The following is a 15905-nucleotide window of genomic DNA, read 5'->3' as shown; positions in this document are numbered from 1 at the left end:
GACGCAGTATGAAAACATACCCAGTGTTTGCCAGTCACGTTACAGCAATGCTGTCACAAAGCGAGTGTAGAGTACGGGAGTAAATGTTTTTGGGCAGTCATTTTGATTCAGGAAACAGGTGTATTAGCATGAGCCTAGGTCATAAACTGCTTTTAAAGATTGAGTTTGAATATGGGGTCTGTCCACCAGGAAAAGAAAACTTTACCTTTAGGGCAATCTCATTGTGGACTGCTTTATTTATATTAGTAACGCTGTTTTAAGTGTTATTTCTTTTAATGTATTTTATTTATAAAAATGCCTTTATATATTGAGATATATAAATATAAATATAAATATATGTATAATTGCGTTTATGTGTAGGAATTCTGAGTTCTCCCTATCCATGAGTTGTTCTGAACTTTCCTGCCCTACACAGTGACTAAAACTAGTTCTGCCAGATGTCACTTCACCAAGGGACATAGTACACTGCAGAAGATGGCACTAACATTTGTGCAGTAACTGCTGTGTACCAGGTACTGGGCTCAGAGCTTGTTACTGCATCTTACTCACACTCCCAACAAGCCAGCAGAGTCGGTGTTGAGGTCCACAGTCTCACAGTGAGATGCAGAGCCTGAATTTGAACCCAGCTGATGTGGAGCCATAATCTGAGCCCCTTCCAGTTTTCCATGCTGCTTTCCAAAAAGCACTGTGGCTTGCTCTTTAATGGGACCAGTCCAGGTCCACGCGCTCCAGTCCGCCCCTGCTATGAGATGCCACCAACACCCTGACTCAACTCAAGGGGCTGCCCTCTATCCCACGTGGGCCAAGCTCTGTGATATTTCCCGGTCCTCCCGGCATTCATATTTCTCGAACCCCCACCCCCACCCCTGCTGGAATTGGATTTTCGCTTGGCTTAGATACTGTGGTCGATCAGGCCTTTATGTTCCTTTCTGCCCTAGAATTCTCTGTGATTCTTTGTTTCGGCGTTAAACTTACCCCATTTCTATTATATCATTTCACTTTCTCCTTTTTTGCCCCTTTTTTCAATGATGCACTGATCATCTGGTGTTAGGTGACAGTCTGATGGTACAGCAGTAGTCAGCAAATTCATTAGTCAGCAGAGCCAAATATCAACAGTACAACGACTGAAATTTCTTTTGAGAGCCAAATTTTTTAAACTTAAACTATATAGGTAGGTACATTCCTTATCGAGGTAGCGCCCACATGTGGTATTTTGTAGAAGAGCCACACTCGAGGGGCCAAAGAGCCGCCTGTGGCTCCTGAACCGCAGTTTGCCAACCAGGGGTGTAGAGGATTTAAGTTAAATTGCAACATTTTCAACCTTTCAAAGTGGTCTTTTAAAACACTTCTCTGTGGGCTGCGTTTCCAGCATGAGTTTGTGAAGACCAGAGCCTCCACATCGGCTCCCAGCAGGAGCCTCATCCCTGCCCCGGCGCTGCGGAGCGTTGCTTTTATAACGGGACTCACCTGTATCACTCTCTTTTAAAGCAATGGCTTTGAGATGATGCATGTTTCTGTATCATATTGAAAAGTATGTTTTATTTTCCTTAAAGTTGTAATAATGTTTGAAATTGTACATATTTTAAATGATGTAGTTTTGACGGGTTTTATTTGGTTGATAACAATTTTATTAAAGAGAATGCTGCTGTCGTGTAGAGTGGCATGAAGATGGGGTGCTCGGGCACTTCCTGTGTGTATGAAGCTTTCGCTTGGGGCGGGTGTGTCTTACTCTGAATTTCTTTGGAACCTCCACCTGCCCTCCCCTGGAAACCCCCTTATGCACATCCAAGAGCCCAGTGAGTTCTCCTTTCTGTGCTGACTGCAGAGATCCAGGCCCTGAAGGAACAGGATCTAGGACAGATGGGTTTTTTAACTGTGTGGAAGTAGGCAGACCCCTTAGGTAACTCAGTGTTTCTTTGGAAGGAAGAGAGGAGAGTGGGAAAGGAGCAGGAGGACAATGGGATGAGGGCCCTGCTCTCAGATCGTCAGTTTTTACATCACGTGAGAGCAGCATCGCCATGAGCTCCAGGGTAGAATTTAGCCTTCTCAAGAAGCAGCTTGGATTTAACTGTCCTAAAAAAAAAAAAGCAATGTGTCTGGGCTGCTTTGACCAGAAAGCCAACAGGGAATTGTGTGTAGGGTGGGGCCTTGTTATATCTTATTCCCCATATTTAAGTAAGGCTTCCCTAAACCTTAGCCCCAGTCCTGAGAGCTCCAAGGGAACCCGAAACCCCTTTTCTAATAAAGTCCGAGTCTGTGAGAACCTAAGAAGCAACTTCCGTTCCTGTCCTCCGTTCCTTCCAGGCGCCACTCCTCCTGGCAAGACCGTCTCCGGTCTCTCGCGCTGCTGCTTCTCCGGTCTTGACTCTTCTAGTCAGCTGAACAAGGCTTCGTTTGTGTTTCACCCAGATTTCAGACACACACGCTCGGAGCCAGTGAGTCATGCTGGCGGCTGACAGAGCGTGACTGGAACAGCCGGGTCCCTCCCAGCCAGCTCCCCCAGGCCTGGTGGCAAGAGCTGCTCTCGGGACCTTGGCTCTGTCTGGTTGGCACAGACTCCTGGAGTCCAGCCACTGCATTCCTTTGACCTCTGCAGACTTGGTGATACTCTTACACCATAGGTAAAGGAGAGACAAAGACCCTGGCTCTGCTACTGACTGATAAGCTGGTCCTCTTAGAGAAGCTTGAGTCCTTGAGGAGGGGCTTTGAGGTGTGGAAAGTAATGAACTAGAAGCCCACGTCTCTTGCTACAGTTGAATGACGGGAACATATGCCTACATATCTTGCCTCCCATCTCCTAGCTTCCTCCCAGCAGGAAAACCTGGGGCCCACCTGAGCCTGGGTTCAAAGATTAAAGAGATTTAGAGAATGATTTAGAGATGAAAGAGAATGAGCCTCCCCTTCCCTGTGGGAGTTGCAGTTGAAAGCACTCTTTACTAGTGAGAGTGTGGCGTGTGATTTGTTTAGGAATTGCCCGGGTCACGGACGGAGTCTGGAAGCAGCTCCCTTGCTCATACAGCACCATTGTCTGGCCCTCGACTCGCAGCTCGTCCTCCAGCTGCTTGTCCTCCAGCTTCGTGACTTCCTCATCCTTCCACCTCTGTCTCTCACAAGCTGGGCCAGGACTTCTCTTAACCAAGTCATTAGAGGCCGTGCGGCTGAACCTTTCCCCATTCTAAAGGCTGGGCATTAAGTGGGGATGGGCAGCTGGTGTCTTAGCTACCTTGCTTTCAAGTTGATGTGAGGGGATGTTTCCAACCCCTACCTGTCTCCCTGTGGCATCTTCCTCTGGGGCCTCACGGTGTTGCAGTCACTGTGATGGTGACACTTACTGGAGCATCCGTGGGTTCTTGAGCAGGACCTGAATCTGCAGTTACAGCTGGTGTTTCAGTGTCTGAAGAACAGACATGAACAAAGGCGAGGATGCCTGGAGGTGTCCCAGATTGTTCTTAGAGGACAAGAGAGACTGAGCATCATGCCTGGAACTCAGGACTGCTCTCCTTACCTCAGGCCACCTTTGGGATTTAATCGTGCTTACCTGCCTGTGCCTCTGGGCCTTCCCTTGAATCCCTGTGTTGATGATCTTGCTCCCTGAGGGTGAAGCGGGGAGTGAAGTGAGTGACCCACACTTTCCCAGCCTTCCTCTCCAGCTAGAGGAAAATCCTGAGCCCAGGATGACGGGTCCCACACTCACATGGGAACCAGCAACTGACCAAGGCCTGCAGAGAGAAAAGGAAAGTCATTACTTGAGCAACATGGCCTAGGTCATAGGAGAACACCCCTCTTTTCCCCTCAGGCTCTGTCCCAGGGACTGGAAACCCAGAGAGGATGGGCCCCAGATGCCAGAGGTTGGGGCGGGAGCCAGACGGACATCTTGCATTGAGTAGATGTCACAGAAGAATCCAGATTCCCTGCCCAGGGGGTCCTGCATCTCCCTGTGATAGGTGGAGACCTGGCCACATTCTAGGGTCAAACAACCACTCCCTTCAGTTTCCCACTCACAGGGGAAAGTCTCTGGGTGCCGCGCAGCGTACTGAAACACCAGCATAGAGGCCACCGTTGCCACCACCATCCCTGTGCCTGCTGCACCCAGCACTGCTGGGTAGATGCTGAAGGGGGGGTCCGCTAGGAGGGAGAGCACTGGTTGCACGGGGTAGGCAGCAGTGGCTTACGGGGTACCCTGCTCTTCCAGTCCCCCCACCACCCCTGCTGCCGTGGGTGATCAGAGCAGGACTGGACCCGGAACATCCCGGAACCAGGTCTCTCCCAAGGAAAGAGGTGCTCTGTGTGCCTGACTCTTGTCTGCGTCCCCGGCCAAGCCCCCTGTCTTTGACACAGAAAGCAGCAAGTGGTTATCTTGGCAGCTTGGGGCAAAGGGAGGGATGCCACAAATGAGGGATTCCCAGGACGAAGAGAGCAGCAGGCAGCAGAGCCCGCCTGTGTGCCCCAGGAGATGAGACCGAGGCACAGAGCTGGGCTCCCATCCTTATTTAATCTCCCCCTTCCCTATTCTGATTCAAGCTAAACTATGGCTCCTACCCCTTGGCCTGAGGCCTCCAGGCCTCCCAGGGAGGGATGGGAAAGACAGCAGTGGAGAGAGCAGCTGAGGCGGTGGAGGAGAGGACAGAGACGGGGATGGAGGGATTCAGGGGGAAGGAAACAAAGGAATGTGCTTCATGGATGCCCTGTGAAGAGGAAGGTGACGCAGGGCTCAGTTTTGTGGGGGAAAGGTGAGCCTGCCATGGGGCTAGCCTCAGCACCTGGTATCTTGCCATCAGAGGGATGTCCAGCTGTGTGGTGATTCAGAGCCAGGATGCGAAAGGCATAAAGCACCCCCGGGTCCAGGCCCCCCAGCCGCCTGGTTCTGCTCTCTGGCTCGATGTCACCTGCTGCTGTCTCCCACGCTGCAGCTCCTGAGCCTGGCACACTGGCCCTCCGCTGCACCAGGAAGCCCGTGAGGTTCCCGGGCCCTTCAATGGCCCATTGCAGCTGCACCTCTCTGCGGTGTCTCCCGTAGGTCAGGCGGCTGATGGTGACGTTAGGAGGAGCTGGATACCCTGGGTTTGAGGGTACGCTCAGGTTTGTTCCAGGTTCGTTGAGAGCAGGAGGTGCGGGAAAGGCCCTGGACTGGGATGTGTACCCTTGACTGGTCTGTGGTTTTGGCCTGTTACCCCAGACTTCTATTTCTAGGCCAGAAGGGGAGATGAATTGGACCGCATGGAGCTGTTTGCCATGTGTTTTCTAGAGTACATGGGATTCACATTCGCATAGTCTGTCTAGGTTCAAGGTTTTTAAAAAATTATTTTTATTTATTCATTTTAGAGAAGAGAGAGAGAGAGAGAAAGGGGGGAGGAGGAGCAGGAAACATCAACTCCCATAGGTGCCTTGACTGGGCAAGCCCAGGGTTTTGAACTGGCGACCTCAGCGTTTCCAGGTCAACGCTTTACCCACTGCACCACCACACGTCAGGCTCTAGGTTCATGTTTTTGAGGGCCTTCTGGTGTCTGAGAGTGCTGACCTGTCCAAATTCTGGAATGGGAATTCCAGTGCTTTCCACATCCCAGGGCTATATGGGGCTGAAGGTTTTCCACCACCGCCCCCCCCCAACCATACAAAGGCACAGCACCCCCACTCACGCAGGACCTCCAGCACGATGCTACGACTGCTGTTGCCCATGGCGTTGCGAGCCACACACTGGTAAGTGCCCCTGTGGCGAGCTGGGTCTGCCCCTCTGATGCTGAGGTGGAGCTGGGCACCCTCAGGGTGCAGCGTGAATTCGGAAGTGCCTGGTTCCAACCGCTGTTGCTGGGGTCCCAACCAGAGGAGGCGGGCAGGTGGAGTGCCACTCAGGAGGGTACACCGCAGCCAGGCCTCTTTCCCCTCCAGCACTGACACCTGGGACGGAGCCACTGCCAGCTGTGGGGCTTCTGCAGGGACAGAGAGAGAAGACTGGGAGTAAGGTCTAGCCAGCAGTGGAGGGGAGGGGAAAGTGAGGAGATGGGGGCCGTGGAGTGGACAGGGAACCTTGTGTTGAGCCTATCTGCCTCCTCTTCCAGGCTTCCATTCTATGCCAGATTCCCATCCCAATCTGCTCCAAAATCAGCAGTGCTCCTCCACCCTCCCCTCACCCAGCCGCAGGCTCACCCTCCTCCACCGCCTTATTCATCTCAGCATTAAGCTCCTCCCTCCCAGCACCTGGCACAGGGCCTCCTTTCCCGGGTGGCCACCACCTCTGCCCTGGCACAGGGCTGGGCCCATTGCAGGTGCTCGGTCTTTACAGGCTGACTCCTAAGGACCCAGAGTTCCAGGTGTCAATATGCCCCTGATGGAACTTACTTCCAGCCCTGAGACTAAGGAATAAGGGAGGGAAATATTTCGGGTTGAGGAATTGCTTAGACCGCTTGAAAACGGGCTGGTCACCAAGCCTTGAGACTAAGATGTAATGCAATTTGTGAGAATTATTATATTGATATATAATGGCTCCTCTGCTTGCTTTTCTCACATTTTTTACTTCAATGTTTAATTCTTTTTCTTGAGTTGACAATAAATGGGACTGGCAGGGCCAGAAGAAGACAGAAAGAAACCTGACCGGAGAGAACCCGAGGGAGTGAGAGAGGTAAAGACCACTGACACCTGAAACATTAATTTGAGTCAGGAATATAATCAGGCACCTCTCGTGCAAATGTATGCAAATGAGGCAGGCAGTCGAACTCCTCATTGGCTTGATGGGTGCTAGCCCCAGCCACATTGGCTGCTTAGCACTTGGAATGTGGCTGTCCACCTGAGCTGTGCTCTAATGGTCAGCACACACACCAGGTTTTGAAGACAGGAGGAAAAAAAAACAATGAAATATCTCATTAATAATTTTCTGTTACACATTGAAATGATTATATATAGAATATATTGAGTCGATAAAAATGCTTCACCTATTTCTGCTTTTTTTTTAATGTGGCTTCTAGAAACTTTTGGGCTCACATTAAATTTTTATTGGACAACACAGACCTAGACTAAAACCCCTGGTTTTATGGATCAACAAAACTTGAGTCCCTGGAAGGTGAGATGACTCAGTCTCTTGACTCACTCTGCGTTCCAGCACAGCTGCCCCCCAGAGCTCCTCATCCCAGTTCCGAAGAGCTGCTCCTCCCACCCCAGCCCCGAGACCCCGTCACTAGCTCCCACTCACCCAGCTGCAGCCGGCAGCGGGCAGCAGGGACCCTGAGTGGGTGGGTGCCCTGGCAGGTGAACTCTCTGCCAGCCAGACCTCCCTGGGCCTGCAGGAGGTGCACTGCCCCAGAGGAGCTGCCGCTGCCCAGAGGCTGCTGCTGTCCGTCTAGCCAGCTCAGCAGGGCAGGGGGCTCGCCTCCAGGCCACTCGCAGCTCAGCGTGATGAACTGGTCTCCAGGTGTGGCTCTGGTCCAGCAAGCCGGGCTCCTGGGGGGTTCCCCTGAGTGAGGAGTCAGTGGCTCAGGACGGCCCTTCGGGGGAGAGGGACTGGGCAGCCCACCCCACCCTCCCTCCTTCACGATTGCTTCACTCACCCATTCCTCCATTTACTCAGCCAACTCATTTATTTTTTCATTAGCCATTTATTGAAGGCTGACCGTGTGCCAGAGAAGCAGTGGGGACAAACACTAAGCAAATGACTGCTATATAATCTGACGCATGCTGGGGTAAAGGTGGGGAGACAGCTATCCTGAGCTCCAGGGAGAAACCTTGAAAACAGGATGACGTTTGAACTTGGTGTTGGAAGATGGATAGGAGTTCTCAAGGCGGACAGAAAGTTATAGTCACAATTCAAAGACCAACATGCAACAGAGTAGTACAAGTAGAGTATAAGGACCCGAGAGCCTGCTGACCCGGAGCCTGGGGGACGGTTAGAAGAGTGTCACAGGGCTCCAAGCCTGGTGAAGGAGAAAGGCCACAGTGTGGCTGAGATCCAGAACTGGGTGCCAACAGAGACGGAAGGGAGGGTCTGAGCTGGGGGCTGCCTTCCCCCTCGTTTCATGGCCAGTCTGAGAGTTGGCGTCTGGAGCTGCACCCCAGCTCCCAGGCCTACTTCTCTCCCTGTCCCCCTCGCCTCTGCCTGGAACGTCAGCCCTGCCGCTCCCGAGTCCACTCACACAGCGTGATCCTGCAGAGCGCGGGCTGCGGCAGTGCTGGGTGCTGGCCAGTGCAGGCAAACGTGCTGCTGTTGGGCAGCTGGCTGGCTTCGTGACTCCAGGTGACATTGCTAAAGGCAGCAGGGCCAGTTCCCTGGGGCCCTTCCCACTGTAGCTGGGCAGCTGGAAGCCCCCCAGGCCAGGTGCAGACCAAAGTCACAGCCCTAGGGGTGGGGAGCACTGCACAGGAGGGCTGCCCCTCGGGGGGATCTGGGGGAGAAGTGGGCTCTGATGGGGCTGACCAAGCCATACTGCCAGTGTGGGGAAAGTAGGGAGCAGTGGGTGAGCAGGCAAAGACTGACCCCTCTGAGGGGCTGATGAGCAAAAGGCTGAGCTCTCAGGTCCAGGGGCAGTGGTCTGGGGGCTGGGCAGCCCCAGAGGCTCCCCTGGAAGCCCCCGGCAGGGAAGTGTTTCCATGTCCTGTTCTCGTCTTTGCCCTGGGCACTTTGCCTCACTGTCCTCCCTGCACCCTCCCTGTGCCTCAGTTCAGTCCTGGGGACAATGGGAATAATCACTCAGAAGGGGGCTGTCCCTCTCCTGCCCCTTCCCATGGTTTTTCAGCCTCTTCCCCTGCTCTACAACTCCATTTGTTCCCCCAAACCTGCCCCCCCAACTCCTGCCCCACTTCCCGTGGGCATCTGCAGTTTGCGGAGCACAGGAGGCTCCAGGGTGCACCCCTGCCCGGGCACTCACAGTGGATGGTGAGCTGGATGGCAGTCTGTGTGTGGGTGTCCAGGCGTCTGTTGTGGGCCAGGCAGGTGTACAGGCCTGTGTGGGCGCGGCTGGCGCTGACAATGGTGTAGGCAGGCCCAACGTGAACCTGAGTGTGGTCACGGAGCCACACATAGTGGCTGGGGGGATTGGACGCAGCCAGGCAGCTCAGAGTCACTTCTTCCTTCTCACTGGCCCAGAATCCCTCTTCTGTGAAGCCTGGTGGCTCCATGCTGATCACAGGATTGTCCGGACCATCTGGGGGGGCAGGAAAGTCCTGTCACACCTCCCAGTCTTTAGTCCTTCGTTCACTCCTGTAAACATTGCTGAATTTACTCCCCACCCAACAACCATGAATTTATTGTGAACTAAGCATATCACCCACTATGCTAGAGTGTCCAGGGGCCACAGTCCAGTGTACGAGATCGGGCCTGTAGAAATTAGCCCCCAGCCTCTGGGAGCCCAGAGGGTGTCTGTGACTCATGGAGGCTTCCCTGAGGAACCAGTGGGGTGGGCGGAGGAAAGGGAGAGGCGCAAGAGTTGGGTAGTCAGAAGAGAAGTAGGTCACCCAGCCCTCTCACATCGCCTGGCACTGAGGGGTGTCTGGGGACTGGTTCAGTTGGTCCCTCTGATTGGAGAGAGAAGAGCATAGGGTGGGAAGGTGTCCTGGCATGATCCCAGCAGCCAGCCCTCCCCACTGCCACAGGCACGCCTCCCTCTCTCCCCTGGCCTCTCTCTCCCTGGCTCCGGGGAGGGCCGAGGTATCGTGCTGCTTCCATTCTGCGTCCACATCTTTCCCAAGAACCGTTCGCCCAGCTCCTACACTGTCCTCCATTTATAGCCCCATAGGCCACCTCGGACGGGACAGACAACACCTCAGTCCTTCTCCTTAGATCCTCTAGGCCAGCACTGTCCAATAGATCCATGTGAGCCACAGGGGCTTAAAATTTCCAGGAACCAAACTGAACCAAGCAAAAAACATCAACAGGTTTTAATAATTTTAATATTTTTTATTTAACCAAACACAGCCAGAATATTATCATTTCAGTATATTATCACTACAAAAATTATTGATGAGCTATTTTATATTCTTTCTCTACACTAATCTTCAAAGTATAAAGTGCATTTTATTTATACTCTAAGTCACACCTCGGGAGCTCAAAGCCACGCCGGCGGCTGACCTACTGGACAGTGCTGCTCTAGAACGTTCTAGTCTTCACCTTCCACACACACGTCTGATTTCCTTCAGAACGTCATTAGCCTTGTGTTTTCTCCTCTTTACAGAAATAACTGTTTTGATCTTTTGTTTACTTTTGTAGACAGCTTGACTCTTCCTCCTCACTGGCTGTTTTGGAGTTCTCCGTACATTCTGAAACAGTTCTTTGCTCTCAGAGCCCCTCTTGAGACCAGCTTGCTGCCCTCTCTTCCCACGGTGCCCCTCCCTACTGCCTCAGGTTCAGTGACCCCTGAGAATCCTTCATGAGAGTCCTTCAGGTTTAACCTCAAGACAGACTTTCTGGGGTGCCCCTGAACTGTGGGTAAAATGATGGCTCAATCTATGCACATTTTCCTGGGAAGGGAGGCCCATGACCTTGAAGGTTAAAACCACTTGACCTTGAGTTCATTTGGCACCAGTGGCTGCAGTGCCCCGAGGCTGAGGCAGCACTCCTGTGGGCCCTGAGTTGTGTCAGGAGGCCGAGCATGGGTGGGTAGGTGGGTGCCAGCCCTGACCACCTTCCCCCACCCCCAGTCTGACTCACAGATGATATCCAGGAAGGCTCCATCGCTGCTCAGCTGGTTGACAGCGTTGTGGGCACTGCACACGTACCAGCCCAAGTGCGTCCGATTGACTGGGTCCAGCTGGAGCAGTTGCTCCGTGACCCCCACCAGGGCCTCCCTGGGACCTTGGGGTGCCTGATGCTTCCAGGCAAAGAATATGGGCTCTGTGCCCTCCCGCACTGTGCACATGGCCACCACGGCTGTCCCCTCCTCTGGGGATGGCTCACTCAGCTGCACCCGAGGCTTCGACACAGGCACTGGCCAGAAAAAGAAGAGGCTCTATGTTTGTTACTGCAAACCCAGGCCATGCCTGGCTGAATCCAGAGGCCCAGCCCTTGACAGCTGGGTGCTGGCCTGCCCACTGGGTTCCCAAACACCACAGGCTCCCTCATGCCCTGGAGGCAGGCCTTGTAGCACCTGCGCTCTGCACAAGACAACTGGAGCACATGCAAAGGGGTGCAAAGGGGTGCACTGCAGCACAAACCGAGGTCCCGGCTGGCACCTCACCCAGCACAGCCAGACTGAAGTGGGAGTAGGCGGTGTGCAGCCAGCCTCCAGTCGCGTGCAGGGCCTGGCACAGGAAATGGCCGCGGGCCTCCTCTCGCAGTTCCCTCAGCACCAGGCTGCTGTTCCGCAGGCTCACGGCCCCCAGGGCCGAGGCTGTGGCCTCCACCTTGAACTCTGCTCCATTGGTGACAGCCACAGGCTGGGGGATCAGTGAGCCCAGGGGGGTGAAGCTCCAGAAGACCACTGAAGGGGCAGGCGGGGAGCCACAGGCCAGCTCCACAGAGCCACCCCTCACTCCCTGGATGGACTCCACCACCTCGTTAGGCTGCGCTGGGGACAATGACAACACAGGACATCTGAGCTGCCCTGGGTTCTCCTGCTCATCCTCCTTTCCCAGAGCCTGGTTCTGTTCTGCAGTGGGGACAGACCAGGCAGGTTTGATAAGACAGCATGAGCCCTTCTGGAGTGGGGGTGCAGACACAGTTTCTAGGGGAGCCTCTGAGTTTCCCGCTCAGCTGTGTGGGAGGACCGGGCGGTGGGGATCCCCGACTGGGGTCAGGGAACGGGCCAGAGTGGAGGTTCCCATCCTGACGGCTCATCAGACCATCTGGAAAGCTTGATAAAAAGGCAGATACCTGGGACTCATTCCAGATACTGAGTCAGACTCTCCAGGGTGTCAGCACCTAGCAATCTGTATTTTTAACAAGCATCCAGAAGTCAATCTGACGATCAGCCAGATGACACCTCGGGCCACTGGCAATTCAAGCTCTGGAGACCTCTGTGTAAGGATTCCAGGGGATTCCAGACTCTTCAGCAAAAGGAAGTCGACGCCTGCCTGCCATCAGCCCATCCGGCATTTATTCATTTGTCAACTGTTCAAATTATAAAGTGCCTGCCTCGTGCCAAGCTCCAGAATTACAGTGACAAATGAGCCACCCCACGGTGACGTCCATGGAGTTTTCAGCCGATCAGCGAGCCAGACATCAGATAATCAGTATGGGGCGAGGCTGCCGAGGTCTAGCGCCGACCCCAGCACCTGCCCAAGCACAGTGTTCTGTCCCTTGTGGCCAGGTTACTATAAAGTGCTGACAGCCTCAGCAAATGTTAAAATAAGTGCTCAAGAGGAAACCAAGCCACAGGAATAAGTCACACCAACTCGCATTTGCTGAGTGCAAGGCCCTGTCCTGGACTCTTCATATCATTACCTACTGAACTTAATTGTTATAATAGCATCCGCTCAGACTCTGAAACATGAAATTACTTTGTCCAAAAACCACACAGTCGGTGGTAGAGCTGCGGTGGAGCCCTAACGCCCAGTCTGAGACCCCACTGCTATCGGTTTCTCCAGAGAGAGAAGAGAAGACAGGCATGGAGTTGGAGGGAAGGGATAAAGGCAAAATTCTGATGTTCAGTTAACGAAGAAGGAAAAGAATCCAGAAACTGACTCTTTCCAGTCCTAACAGCTGTCAGTGCCCTGAAGACCACCTGTCTTTGAGGAAAATTTATGGAACAAGATCCGACCATGTCACTTCCATGCTTGCAACCTGACAGTGGGGGTTCTCAGAATAACCCCCAGCTTTTAAGGTCGTGCAGGGTGCTCTGTTCTGGCCCTGCCTCCCCTACCTGACAGGTCACAACCACTCAGTGCATGCTGGCTAGTGTCTAACAAGGTCAATGAAGTTAATGGACTTCACTGAATGGCTGTGCAAGTGCAAAGGAGAAGAAATAATGGGAGGTAGGGATATGAGTGGGAATGGCCTACTGTAAGGGGTGGTTTGAGTATCACTCACCTGAGGCCCGCAGGTATAGAAGGCAGAAAGGTGTTAGCAGCAGGAGGCCAGGCGGTCTACGCAGAGCCTGCTGACTCACCATGGCCCATCTCTCTAGGTGGCTGCCAGTCTGAGATGGAGCCTGCCTGAATCTTGGGCTCTGTCTCCCCAGAGCAAAGCCTAGCCCCCGAAGAATGCGGTTCAGGCTCAGGTAGCCAACCTCAGCCATTCCAGCACCTTTTCCCCTGCTCTCCTGTTACACTCACCGCCCTGATTGCAGGTGAATTATTTACCCACTCCATCCATAATGCAGAAGGGCGGAAGGCATGACCTGGCTGGGGAGCACCTAGGGCAGGATCCCAAGATCATGATCTGCTGAAATTTGAGATCACTGAGATAGAGCTAAACAGGGCCCCAACTTCATCCAGTCCAACCACTTGCCCCTGGCAGGCCTGTGTGAAGCCCTGCCGGCCACAGGGCCGCTGAGGTTCAAACACACCTTCCAATGGCTGTCATTCCCTCGGTTCCCCCGCTGCCCTTAGGAGCAGGTGGAGCTGCGGGAGGGGTTCTGCAATCAGATGTCTCCAGTTTGGCTCTGACCGGGGAACTGTGGAGCTTTAGAAAATTTCTGAGCCTCTCAAGCTTTAGAGTTTTCACAGAGAAATGGGGATAATGACATCTTATTTCTTGTAAAGATTATTGTGAATATACATCAAAAAACTTATGTTAGCATATGAGGGGTTCTTGGGTGTTAGTAATGTCTTATTTCTTGACTTGAGTAGGGGTTACAATTCATCAAGCTGTACATTCATTTTTTAATATACTTTATGTGTTTGATCACACACACACACACACACACACACACACACACACACATACACACGCACGGGTGCACAGGAGCAGCACCACGCGTAGTTGGTACATCATCACACCGGCTCCAATCTGGATTTGACCTATGATGTCTGGACCCCAGAGCTGGAACCCTCTTCCTGACCAGGCCTCTCTGCATCCCAGCTCTCCCTCTCTCTCGATGTCCTACTGACAGCTTGAGATGAGGTCAGAGTTTTCCATCCTCTGGTGGCAGGTTGGGGAGGGTGAGAATCCTAGACCCTAGTGAGACTAAAATCTGATGCCTGGTGTCAGGTTCATCGGGGCTTAGCAGGGACAAATTTCAGAGTTGAATGCCAGGCAGGCCCCTCCTGTACTCAGAGATGTTCACGGTGGCATTATCAGCTTCTCACTTGCCCTAAGACCTCTGGACAGACCTCTGTCTTACTCTTACTTAAACCATGGCCAAACACCCTCTGTGCTCTCTTTAGGGTCTTGAGCCCCATTTGGGTGTTTTTTTTCTTTTTCCAAGTGAGAAGAGGGGAGATAGAAAGACAGACTCCCACATGCACCCCAATTGGGATCCACCCAGCAACCCCCATCTGGGGCTGGTGCTCTGCCCATCTGGGGTCATGCTTGCAACTGAGCTACTTTTAGTGCCTGAGGCTGAGAATGAAGCCATCTTCAGCGCCTGGGGCCAATGTGCCTGAACCAATTGAGCCATGGCTGCGGGAGAAAAAGAGAGAGAGAGAGAGAGAGAAAGAAGTAAGAGAGGTAGGGAAGCAAATGGTTGCTTCTCCTGTGTGTGCCCTGACCAGGAATCAAACCTAGGACATCCACCAGGCCGATGCTCTACCGCTGAACCAGCCAGCCAGGGCCCCCATTTGGCTTTAAGCAGAATGGCAGATGGTTCCTGAGAATCAGGCTTCCATGAAGTGGGGCTGACACGTTTGACTGATCATACAATCCAGGCCATATGGCCTATCTATTTTGATTCCCCATCCTAAACTGGGAATATCATCTGTACTCTATTAGATGTTCCTTCGGGAGCAGAGAATGGGACTTGACATTGCTGTCTACCTCAGGTGGGCAGCAGCCCTGTCACTAGAGCAAGTGTGAAAATTTAGCAGGTACATTGGAAAATCTTTAAAGGATACTCTGGCTGGCAGCAAGCATTTGTGCTGGCCCTGAAGTTAATCTTTTCTGCTTGCAGAATTAGCCCCCTTCTTACCCATTGCCACCAGGGTAACAGCAGACCTGGGAGGCGCTTCTCAGCCTACTCTGTCTGTCCCCTTAGCAAGGGAGACCTTGGAAGGGAGAGTCAGGGGAGGAGTTGTATCAGGAAGGAGTCTCCAGGCAAACAAACCTGACGTGATGTGTGTATTTACAGAAAGAGACATATTATACAGACTTGCTCACATGATTATGGAGGGCTAGCAAGTTCCACAATCTGCAGTTGGCATGCTGGAGACCTGGAGGGTTGGTAACATAAGTTCCAGTTTGAAAGCTGGTAGGCTTGAGACCCAAGAAGAGCTGAGATTTCAGTTCTAGTTCAAAGGCAGGGGGACACACCAATGTCCTAGCTCAAAGCAGTCAGGCAGGAGTTACCTCTTATTTGGGGGAAGGTTGACTTTTTGTTCTATCCAGGCCTTCAACTGATTGGATGGGGCCCACCCGCATGGGGTGGGGGCAATCTGCTTTACTTGGTTCACAGATTCAGATGTTAACCTCGTGCAGAAATATCTTCAAGACACCCAGAATCATGTTTGACCAATAACCATCAGAGAAGTGAGTGTATCCCTGGTCCTGCAGCCTGGCGTGGCCTGGCAGAGTGGCCACCCCAGTCTGAGAGGGAAGAGGAAGCATGCTGGGAGAGGGGCACTGGCCCAAGGCTCCTGTCTGCTGCCATGGGCGCTCAGGGGCCAGGAGAGACAAGAGAGTACAGTGGTCAGAACATAGCTTTGCTCTTCATTGTTGTGTGATCTTAGTGTGTTACTTATCCTCTCTGAGCTTCAGTTTCTTCATTTTCTTAAAGAGAATAAATGTGGTTATGCATATATATTTATAGCACCTGCCTATTAAAATTACTTATATCTATTGACCTGAAGAATGTAAACAATTAATTCAATGAACAGTGTCCTGAGCATTTACT

The 15905-nt window shown here is 52.8% G+C and overlaps 1 protein-coding gene across 1 annotated transcript; it reads right to left on the bottom strand.

Annotated features, from left to right (window-relative positions):
- Positions 1–3296: 3296 nt before the first annotated feature.
- Positions 3297–13028, bottom strand: VSIG10L2 (V-set and immunoglobulin domain containing 10 like 2). The gene is made up of 12 exons (XM_066367976.1): positions 12947–13028; positions 11157–11567; positions 10631–10906; positions 8853–9128; positions 8121–8369; positions 7184–7444; positions 5637–5927; positions 4761–5057; positions 4003–4125; positions 3695–3719; positions 3539–3591; positions 3297–3394 (listed from the first exon to the last, which is right to left on the bottom strand). The coding sequence occupies exons 1-12, from the start codon at positions 13026–13028 to the stop codon at positions 3297–3299; spliced, it is 2442 nt and encodes an 813-aa protein (XP_066224073.1).
- Between the last annotated feature and the right edge of the window lie 2877 nt (positions 13029–15905).

Source organism: Saccopteryx leptura, chromosome 2, assembly GCF_036850995.1.
Source record: "Saccopteryx leptura isolate mSacLep1 chromosome 2, mSacLep1_pri_phased_curated, whole genome shotgun sequence".
Taxonomy (NCBI): Eukaryota; Metazoa; Chordata; class Mammalia; order Chiroptera; family Emballonuridae; genus Saccopteryx; species Saccopteryx leptura.
Note: the sequence above shows the minus strand (reverse complement) of the source record. Positions and strands in the feature narration are given on the sequence as shown.